We start from the raw sequence: 11,817 nt of genomic DNA on the forward strand, positions 1-11,817 counted from the left end.
AAGGATACTATATACTTACAGTTAAAAAAATTTCAACAGATAATTTAAATTGATGCGACGAGTTCAAATTTTGGTGAACATTTACGATTCGGTCAAATCGTTGTAAGACAGCAGATATTAGAGGGATTAAACAAATTCAGCGAAAAGTCTTTCGCAATGAGAAAATTTTAGAATCTGCTATTTGGTGGTTTTGTCCTATTGGGTAGTGACTACCCCAATTGAGCCATAAAATCATTATTTGGTACCGACTAGAAGTTCATAGCCGAGCTTCGAATGTTGTTCGATTCTTTCGCGGGGTGTGTAGTAATTCGAGGGGAACTAATGGAATTAATGATGTATGATCGAATAAAATAATGTTCATTACGAATGAACCGATAAACAAATATGAACTCCAAGAAAACAATAAATTAACAAGAGGTAATGAATGCGACCGGACATCCTGATTGTCGTTTTATTGTAGTTTAAAAAAAAATCGTTGAACATAAATACCCCAAAACGTAAGTGCTATTTACGACTCGGCCGAATCGTTCTAAAGCAGCAGGAGACTAAAAATGCAAGTATGTATGGCTTAATTTTGCTACTCTTTACACAAAAAGAGTAAACCATCACACTACATTCTTAATTCTTAATTAGTTTTGTTATTTACGACAAGTATCGACATCACTCCACACCCTTTCTCCCCAGAAAAAACTGACTATCTTGATAGTCGCCTTTTTTGTTTCATAATCTAACAAATAAACAATTCCAAATTAATATCCAACGCCACGGAAAAGCGAGGTCCACGAAAAAGCGAGTCTACAGAATTCCAAAGGCCACCTAGTTCGAATACTATTAAGCTTAGACTAATTTGGTTTTTGAATTCGCAGCCTGTATAAATGTCGGCATCTTCCCTTGCTCTCTGGGTCATGAGTTTTCTGTATATTCGAGGTGTATTATACAGGGTCCGGCAACACTTGTGTCCATCCCCAAAATCGTCTTTAATTTTAAAGACAAAATTTTGAAAATTTGCATACGCTCATAGTTGACGAAGCTCTAGAAGCTGACAATTTTTTTTTTATCACGGTTTGTTTGGCGTCGCGACGCCCAAGAAGTATAATTTTACGCGATTTTTGAGTTTTTGCGGAAATATTCGCGAATTCAAATTTTTTTTGACATAACTATAACATAAATATTTGAGTTTTTGTTTTAAATCAAATACAAATTGTATTTAAAATTTGCGAAAAAAACCCTGCTTTATCAGATTAGTTTTTAAAATTATGACGGCGCGGTGGCAAACTACGTTTACACCAAAATTTTACAAGTCACTTCATTCACTTTCATAAAGGTAAATTTTGATTAACACGGGCATGTTGCACTTTATGGACACCAGAAATCGTTAATTAACATTGACAAAGCGACAATTTCACCAAGTAAGACTTTTGTTACAATCTAAAGCGAGCCAAAGAATAGATGTCATTTGTGACACAAGATGTTGACAGATGGGTGTAAACGTAGTTCCCAATTTTGACGTAATGAAATTGGAAATTAACTTGATAAAACAGCAAAACAACATAAAAAATTTTTTCTCAAATTTTGAAGACAATTTGCATTAAATCTAAAATAACAACTGAGATATTTTAAACATATTTGTATTGAAAAAAAATTAAATTAGGGGTTGATATCACAAACCCTCACAATTACTTAAAAATTACATTTTTAAGGCGTTGCGACGCCAAAACCATCAGTGATAAAAACAAATTTTTGCGTCAGCTTCTAGAGCTTTGTTAACAGTGAGCGTATACAAATTTTCAAAATTTTATCTTTAAAATTAACGATGATTTTGGGGGTAGACACAAGTGTTGCCGGACCCTGTATATTTAATAATGGAAAAAGTGATCAAAATCTGGACTAACTGATTGAAGTAACATGAGAGCACAAAATTGCATAATTTATATTTTTTAAATTAAAAAAAATCCAAAATTAGTTGGAAAACAAATATGCGTTTTTCGTTCAAATATAGTTGATTAAATTCTAGAAAATAACCCTTTTTTTATTACTGTCAGGTTGGCGTCGCGACGCCCAAGAGGTGAAATTTAGAGTTTTAGCGGAAACACTCGCTAACTTTTTTTAACATAACTGTGATAAAAAAGTTTCTGTTTTTATTTTAAATTTTATGCAAATTGTGGCTTAAATTTGAGAAAAATGCTAGTTTTCAATATCATGACAAAACACATGCAAACTACATTTATTCCAAATTTCACAAATCACTTCATTTATTTGTCTGAAAACATTTGAGATCAAGTGAACTAATGGATCGTTTGTTGTATGCGTAGTTTCCAATTTTGACAAATTTGATAAAAACGCATTTTTCTTTAAATTTTAAAAACAATTTAAGTCAAATCTGAAATGACAACTGAGGAGATATGTTTAACACATTTATATGTATTAAAAAAATCAATTAGCGTTTGGTTCCACTATGTCTCAAAAATGGCTAAAATTTACAGATTACAATTTTAAAGCGTCGCGACGACAAAATTATTGGTGATAAAAAACAATTTTTGCTTCCGATTCTGTATAAAATGCATAGGAACGTGAAATAGGTAATTGTTATACTAGTACAGAAATAAGAGGTTTTTTTTTGACATTTTTCCTGTGGTCCATGGCTTAATCCAATAATGCAGTGCAAAGATGAAAAGAAAGTTCTATTATTTTACTATTGTTATTTCCAAGAAAGAGCTATTATTTCACAAACACCTGGACCTCTTGGTTTCGTAGAGACAGGTAGCCCTACCATTAATTTTATATTTGCGGACAAGTTCTAATTTTTGTGGTTTGCCGGCAAATGCTGGTTGTAAATTATAAAATTTCAGCGTAGATATAAAGTCTAAATCGTTTTTCTACAATTACTCCCTTAATTATAATAATATTTTGTTAAATTTTAACCGATTGTATTCAGAAGAATTTATTCTACAATTAATCCAGATTCAATTTTGATTCAACTACCTAAGCCGAAGTTACAGTTTTCACCCAAAATTGGGGCAGTGTAATGCAAAGTCCCTAAATCTATAGGTCTGAGCGAGTTGCCAAGTATAAGAGGGTGATGTTACGGGGGGGGGGGGTGAGAGGGGATGTGACGTCATAACGGTTCGTGTCATTTAATTCAACAGGGTTCCTACAGAGAGCAGTGGCGCAATTTGTATGATTGGTCCTCTACTCAAAAAAAATTCAGTCTCTTTTTGGCTCTTATGCCTGCTTATTATCATCGTATTTACCCCCTATTTGAAGAAAAACACATCATAAATATTCCAGGATCTTAAGACACTCAGTCTTGGACACAAATAATTCGATGACAAAAACTTTGTTCATTGAAAGATCGGAAGTTGTACTGTCAAAAAGTTTTGTGTTCCTCACCAATTCCTGGCAGAAATTGCTACATGACAGACCATTTCAAAATGTGCGAAATCTGGAGGTTTTCTTGGAGTTCCCCTCGTGGTTGTCGGAGAAAATGGTGAGGTAAAACATTTCAGACAGTGCAGCTTCCGATCTTACATTTGAAAGTATTTTGATACTGATTCCCCAAGTGTTAATTACTATTCTCATTAGAGACACTTGGGTCAAGCAGCGATTTGGGACATCACTTGTGCTCGTCATGAAACCTTAAAAAAAGCTTGTGTGGTCGATTTAGTTTATGACTCTAAATTGAGTGTGAACAGTGAAATACATGCATGCAAAAATACGCCGGTGTACTGCAGTTTGTTTGCTGACTGCTGACCGATGTATTCAAACTTCGCGCCAAAAGGCGAACCGTTTTGACGTCATTTTCATGGAAACGCGATTAGTGGACTCGCTCAGACCTATAGATATAGGACTTTGAGTGTAATGAATGTAACAGAACTCATATCTAAAAATCTAAAGGAAAATCTGTAGACAATTGTAAGGACACCATATATTCAAAATTTTAATTCTCTATGTCAAATGGTTTTCGAGCTATGAAGGAAAATTTTACATTGCATTGCCCGTAAGGATTTTAGGTAGCGAACCCTCTTAACGTAAGCTAGAATAAAAGTAAGTAAGAGAGTGTTAAAGTACTCATCAGACCAACAAATCTAAATAGAACAGATTGTTAACTAACATATCTTTCCAATGGTGCTATTAACTAACTTATAATATTCTGTTAAACTTCTGTTACTGTAAAAATAACAGACTTTCCATTTTGATATTCTCTATCCACTGTTAACCAATGTTACTAGCATTATTATACTTACATTCTCTGTAAAATAACAACCATCTAAACGGGGCCGTTAGCCTCTGCTATGAGAATTTTTAATAAAAAATAATCATTATTTAGGTTTTTGAGATTTCTAAGTTTAAAACGAAATGCAATAGCCTATAACAAACAAACATATTTTTAATAAATTTTGTAACTGGCATTAATTTATTGAGCTAAAAACATTAATTTACGAATTTATACACATTTAGCGATTTCAAAATTGATTTTTTCTCTTCAAGTTCAAACTTGGTCTAAGCTTGTGTGTTGATTTCGTGTAAAATAATGTTTTTAATAAAATACAAATATTGAAAACATTTTAATTTTGATGTACGTAATTACTTTTTCTAATTATTTATGTTATAGTAGTAATTGATAGAATTTCTTGTATAATTTCGGTTTTTGGCTCGTGAAGATCACAGATCTAGGAAGCGCAAATCTCTGTGGGCTTTATCATACATTGTCTTTACCATTAAGGTTGGTGCTGGAAAAAGCTCAAATGGACCAATCTTGATTCCTCCATGAAAAAGGGACATGAGTATAGTTCAATCGTGATCCTTCTATGGTTAGTCATGTCTCTTTCTCATAGAGGGATTCAGATTGAAATATTTGGGCGTCTTGCAGTTTGTTTTAACTGTTCCGATTTTTTTGTATTTAACTGCAAAGTAAATTGTTGAAGCAACTCCCGTGAGGTCGCATCGATGCGCGATGGTCTCGGTTCTAAAAACAGTATCTTCTCCTATCAGACGAGATCGCTTGTCAATACATTTTTACCTCAATTTCAGAAAACCCATAATAAAAGTACAACGATTTAAATGTCAAATTTAAATTACACTTATTTTTCCGAACTTCAAGTCCATTGCTTCGAATTTTAACATTTTTGGTCCAGTGAAATCTCTGTTATTCATACGATAACAGAAGGCGTTAGAGAATACTAATTTTATAGTATTCTGTTGGGTAGTTGCTAACAGAGCTATGTTAGTAAAAGTCTGTTAAGATTACAGTGATTTTAGAGAATAACACCATTAGCAACTATCTAAGAGAGTACTGTTTCACCTCACGGTGGAATGTTGTAACACGGAATAGTGATTCGACTCAAATGGTTTTTGGATGTTTATTGAATACTCGGTACAACGACTTACTCTTTCGAGTTTAGAATTTTGAATGCTTAAAAACTAATTTGTTATGTCTCACCCCACCCTGCCACCATCAGTTGGTACAGAGGGGGTGGATTTGTGAATTGGTGGTGGCCTAAACATACTGCCCCCCTTGAAGTTACTTACTTAGTACTTCAATAATCGTATTTACATATATCATATTTACAAGATTATTATGCCTAAATTATTATGCCTAACTAACAATTAAAAAATAACTAATTCAATTATAACAACGAATAAACATATGTACATACAAACTTAAATGACTAAGAAAAGCAAGGCAATAAAAGGAAGAAAAAAATAATAATAATAAACTGCGAATTGTCTTTCACGCGGAAACTGAAGTCCGCACTACACCAGTCACTACTCTTGGTCCTGAATGGGTAGGAGACACAACCTTTTCAATGACCTCTTCATGACGCCTTGGTTGGTACGAACGCTGACCACCCGACAATGACCGTCGTTGCCTGGATGTACCTCTGCGATACGGCCCATCTTCCAAGACAATGGAGGTGAATTGTCGACGAGTAGCACCAATGCCCCTACGAGGTTCTCGGGGACCTCGTCTTGCTTCCACTTGGTTCGCTGTTGGAGACTGCTTACGTATTCGCGGGACCACCGATTCCAATAATGCTGTCGAAGACGTTCTACCAGCTGCCATCTGGACAATCGGTTGATCCGTACTTCTTGGAGGTCGGGCTCTGGAAGTGCTGTTAATGGCTCTCCAATCAGGAAATGGGAAGGGGTTAAGGCTTGCAAATCATTTGGATCGGGACTTAGTGGTAACAATGGTCGGGAGTTTAAACACGCTTCAATTCTAACCAACAGTGTTTGAAACTCGATTAATGTTAAATGGGCGTTACCCATTACTGTTTTCAGATGTCTTTTCATTGATTTGATATTGGCTTCCCATAGACCACCCATATGTGGGGATCTTGCTGGAATGAAATGCCATTTCGTATTTAAAATAGCCAATTTGCGCGTAATTTCCGGTTCTGATTGCCTTAACGTATTAAAGAATTCAGCTAATTCGTTTTTAGCCCCGACAAAATTCGAACCATTGTCACTATATAAATCACGTGGTTGTCCACGTCTGCTTGCAAATCTTTTAAGTGCGCCAAGAAACTCCTCCGTTGTCAGATTCGTAGCACACTCAATGTGAATCGCCTTTGTCGAGAAACAAATGAACAACGCGACATAGACCTTGATTAATCGTCTTCCACGACCAACAGATTCTCGAATCATGAAAGGGCCCGCGTAATCTACTCCTGACACAAAAAACGGACGAGTAGGTGTAACTCGTTCAGCCGGGAGATTGCCCATTTTGATTTTTGGTGTTTTAGGATGAATATAAAAACATGGTAAACAGCGGTGTAATACTTGACGAATCGCACTACGAGCTGAAACTATCCAGAATCGTTGACGTAAAGCTGCCAGAGTGGCCTGAGGGCCTGCATGGAGTTGTCGTATATGCTCGTGCTTGATAATTAAATTGGTGACAAAATGATTTTTTGGTATTAAGATGGGATGCTTTACGTCGAAATTTAAGTTTGAGTTTTTGAGTCGGCCACCAACACGAATCACCTTCGACTTGTCCATGTATGGATCTAACGATAGAATTTTCGATTCTTTCGGTACTGGCTTATTCGCGCTTAAATGTGCCCAAACCGTGGGAAATCCATCTCTTTGAACAATGCGAATTATGACCTCAAGGGATTCATTAAGTTCATCGTTGCTTATGCCTTTGGTCTTGAATTTGGTTTTAGTTTTGCAGTTTTTTATGAAACGTAGTATCCAGGCTGTGACTCTTTGAAGCCGCTCAAGACTTGAATATTTTGTCAACAGCGTGGCAGACAGAGTGCCTACATTACAAAGCACTACTGGGTTTTTTGTTTCCGGAATATTATCTGGGTTCGGGTTAAATTGTGACTTTGGCCAGGTTTCTTCGGGACCTAGAAGAAACTCCGGGCCATTGAACCAAAGCTTGTTTTTTAATAGGTCCAACGGCGAACTACCACGACTGATGATATCAGCGGGATTCGCTTCCGATCGTACGTGGTACCAATTTTCGGGCGCTGTTAAAGTATTAATTTCGGAAACGCGATTCGCCACAAAAACCTTCAACGTATTTACAGGAGTTTTTAACCAGCTCAACACGATCGTTGAGTCGGTGCAATAAAGTTCTCGCGCGATTTTTTGTGGGACATTATGTTTTACCCTTGTCATCAAATTGGCCAACAAAAGCGCGCCGCATAATTCCAACCGTGGGATTGTGACTGTTTTGAGCGGGGCGACACGTGATTTAGCGCATATTAGTCTTAGTTCGTATTCATTGTCGCTTATTGGAACCCTCAAATACACGGCTGCCCCATATCCCTGCTTGGACGCATCTGAGAATCCGTGCATTTCCACGAGTTCAGATGAATATGACATAATTTTGCGTGGAATGGTTATGTTTTTCAACTGTTTAAACTCATTTATTAACGAAGTCCACGCGGTGTGAATTGATAATGGTACTGACTCGTCCCAACCCAGTTTCAAAGACCAAAGTTGTTGCAATAGAATTTTCGCTCGCATTATGATGGGACCGATTAGACCTAATGGGTCAAAGATTTGTGCTGTTACGGACAATATTACGCGTTTTGTGACCTTTTTTGGTATGTCACTGTAATTGAAATCGTAATTAAATGTGTCATTTTTCGAGTCCCAAGAGAGACCCAAAATCTTTGTAGTTTCGATTTTGGTCAAATCAACAATCTGAGACGACGCGTCAGAAGTTTCGGGTAAAACCGCGGTACTGTTAGAATTGAATTTTCTTAATTCGAATTTTCCCTGTTCGAGAATGTTTACTACCTGCTTTCGAATTGTGATTAATTCGTTTACAGAATCAGCTCCAACTAATAAGTCGTCCATGTAGAAATTGTTTAGAACAACTTGACTTGCGATGGGAAATTCGCGCGCGTTTGTATCCGCGAGTTCCTTCAAACACCGCGTCGCTATGAAGCTGGCAGGTTTTGTGCCATACGTAAGAGTTGTTAATTTAAATGTTTTTAATTGTTCATTGGGATTGTCACGCCATACTATCAATTGGTAGTAAGCATCGTTATTATCGACAAGAATTTGCCTGTACATCTTCGCGATGTCGGCATTTAGAACAAATTGATGACTTCTGAATTCTACTATAATCGAGAACAAATCGCGTTGAATTACTGGGCCACGCAATAGATGGTCGTTGAGACTTGTACCATCAGAAGTTTTCGCAGATGCGTCAAAAACAACCCTGCGTTTTGTGGTTGTACTGGATTCCTTACGTACCGCGTGATGTGGGAGAAATACACAAGTTGTGCCGGGATTTTGGATAAGTTCCATATGACCTAGAGCGAGGTACTCCGAAATGAATTTAGAATAATCTAGCTTGAGTTGCGGTTCTCTTGCAAATTTAGTTTCAAGATGGTTAAACCGTTTAATTGCAAGGCCTTTGGATTCCCCGATTTTTAGCGGGTTACGTGTGATCGGCAGCTTTACTACAAAACGCCCCGAAATGTCACGTTTCGTATTTTCCCTGAAATGGGTCTCGCAGTCCATTTCTTCTGCCGACAAAGGTTTATGACAGGTAGTACCAGATGCTTCAAGTTCAAAGAATTTTATTACAGTGTTTTCTAGGGACTTGTTAGTTATTGCCAGATTACAAACCGATTTCGGCATGATTGGTTTATGATGGGGTCCGGCGGCAACAAATCCAAAGTGCGTTTTCTGTAGAATTAGACCCCCAGGTAGTGCAATTTGACCAACGCATAATAAAGACCAAAACAAGCCGCTACCAATTAACATATCTACTGCAGCTGGTTTATGGAATTCCGGATCGGCCAAAAATACATTCTTTGGAATTTCCAGGTTGTCCAATTGTGTTAATGGTAAAGTTTCCGTGATTTGATTTAAAACAATACATTTGATATTGTCTGCTTGATACGCGTTGTATCGTGACTTTAGGGATATCGCTACCGTTTCATTAGAATTAGTGGTGGTGCCACTGATTCCCTTGATTTCGAAACTTTCTTTCTTACGTTCTAGACCCAATTTTGCGCACATGTGAGCCGTTATGTAATTGGACATGGATCCCGCGTCTAGGAAAGCTCGACAGCGTTTGAATTTGTTATTCGCGGACTTGATTAAAATAACAGCAGTGGCTAATAAAGTGGAATTATGAACTAAATTACCATTTATTGCATGATTATTAATTGTTTTTGATGTGCTTGGTGTTTCATTGTCTACGTGAAGTAATGAGTGGTGACGTTGACCACAAGTTTTGCATCCGTTTGCAATGCGACAGTTGGTCACCGAATGATTATTCCTCAAACAATTTGCGCAAAGTTTTAATTTGGACACCTTTTCGAGGCGGCTTGATACAGTCAGGTGAACGAATTCTGGGCAGACAAAAACATTGTGTTCTGGAGACTTACAATATATACAAGATTGCGATTTAACATTAGGTTTAGTAATAAGTCTCGGGTTCGATGAAGTTCGTTTTATGAATTTCGCGTTAACTGTGTTGGGTATATTATTGATTTGATTAGATTTTTGGGTTACTTGTAGCGCTTCTAAAACCGTGGCTCTTTTTTCTAAAAAAGAAATTAGGTCTTCGTATTTGGGAACTTCCGTGCTCAGTGACGTTTCCCAATCCCTTTTCGTGTTAAAATCTAATTTCTCGATTATGATGGGAACTAATATCGCATCCCATGACTCAATTGGAATTTTCAGCGATTTAAGTGCCGTTATGTTTGTTACAATTACGTCTAGCAATTCGCGTAGAGAGACACCGGATGCTTTCGAAATATGCTGTGCATTTATTATCGTTTTCACGTGGTCGTTTACGATTAAACGCATGTTTTTGAATCTTTTTATCAGAATATCCCATGCCTCTGTGTAGTTTTCGTTTGAAATGGCCAAGGATTGAATAGCGCGTAAAGCTTCGCCGCGTAATGCGTTTTTTAAATATTGAAGTTTCCCTCTGCCATCAAGTCTTTTGTGATCACCGATCAACGAATTAAAACAATTTTCAAAACTAGTCCACTCCTTGTAATCTCCTGAAAACGGGACTAAGTTTAAGGCTGGAAGGTCAGGTAAGATCTCGTTTCTATCGGTTGATGTGGTTGCTTGTGGACCTTTATTATTGATTTGAGATTCTGAGTTTGTTTCGCACCTTTCGATTAAGTCTAGAATGTCGCCTAACAAATCGCAATACTGATCTTCGAACGCAATTCGCGAATCGCGGTTACTTCGTTTTGCTACTTCTGTTTTACTATCGTGCGCTTCTAGCTCGTATTGCGTTTCTTCAAATTCCTTACGTAACCCTTCAAGAATCTGTTTGCGCGCTACTAGCCGATTAATGCTATTGTTCGCGAGATCAAAGGCTTTTACGTAATCTTGAATGCGTCGGAACTTTTCGGCAATCGTTACCAAAATAATTTTGAGTTCTTCGATTTTCGTCATTGTGCTAAACACGAATTAATGAATAAAAATGATTTTGAATGATTTGATTGAATCGAAACTATCCGGTGATCCGCTTTCGTCGTACACGTTGGTGGAATTGAAGCTTGTTTAACTTAGGAATAACGGCAAACAGGAATAATTAAGAATGGATTGAGAGCCACTAACCTTTTGCTCCACGAAGCTGATTGGGATCCTCTGGTGGACGACGATGTTGGACGACTTGAATATTGAGTATCTGGGAATCCGGCTCGAAGGACCAATGTTTCACCTCACGGTGGAATGTTGTAACACGGAATAGTGATTCGACTCAAATGGTTTTTGGATGTTTATTGAATACTCGGTACAACGACTTACTCTTTCGAGTTTAGAATTTTGAATGCTTAAAAACTAATTTGTTATGTCTCACCCCACCCTGCCACCATCAGTTGGTACAGAGGGGGTGGATTTGTGAATTGGTGGTGGCCTAAACAAGTACCCTAAAATTTATTTTCTATAACGCCTTCTGTTTTTGTATAATAACACAGGTTTCAAAATTCGGAAAAATGAGAAGCGTCATTTAAATCAAAATAAATCAAACTGGAAGACGCTCAAATGATTCAATCTCGCTCCCTCTATGAAACAAAAACATGAGTAACCATAGAAGGATAAAGATTGATCTATAAAGTATGTTATTCATGCCTTCTTTTCATAAAGGGATCAAGATTGGACCATTTGAGCCTTTTTCACCAAGTTTTGAATATTTGATTTTTATTGAAAAAATTATTTAACACGAAACCAACACATAAGTTTAGATGAAGTTTGAAATAAAATAAACAAATATGTATAAATTCGTAAATCAATGTTTTTAGTTCAAAAAATTAATGCCATTTATTAAATTTATAGCAAATATTTTTTTGTTATAAATTCTTGCATTTGGTTTCAAAT

At 36.8% G+C, this 11,817-nt stretch overlaps 1 protein-coding gene across 1 annotated transcript; it reads right to left on the bottom strand.

Moving 5' to 3' along the window:
• Positions 1-5,070: 5,070 nt before the first annotated feature.
• LOC148169336 (uncharacterized) lies at positions 5,071-10,893 on the bottom strand. Its single transcript, XM_088044152.1, has 7 exons — positions 5,801-10,893; positions 5,736-5,754; positions 5,662-5,669; positions 5,530-5,582; positions 5,446-5,497; positions 5,308-5,413; positions 5,071-5,235 (listed from the first exon to the last, which is right to left on the bottom strand). Exons 1-7 carry the CDS (start codon positions 10,891-10,893, stop codon positions 5,071-5,073), a joined length of 5,496 nt encoding a protein of 1,831 aa, XP_087900278.1.
• Positions 10,894-11,817: the final 924 nt, after the last annotated feature.

The sequence above is a fragment of the Gnatocerus cornutus genome, chromosome 8, assembly GCF_029298725.1.
Source record: "Gnatocerus cornutus isolate USDA-ARS CGAHR chromosome 8, icGnaCorn1.1, whole genome shotgun sequence".
Classification (NCBI taxonomy): Eukaryota; Metazoa; Arthropoda; class Insecta; order Coleoptera; family Tenebrionidae; genus Gnatocerus; species Gnatocerus cornutus.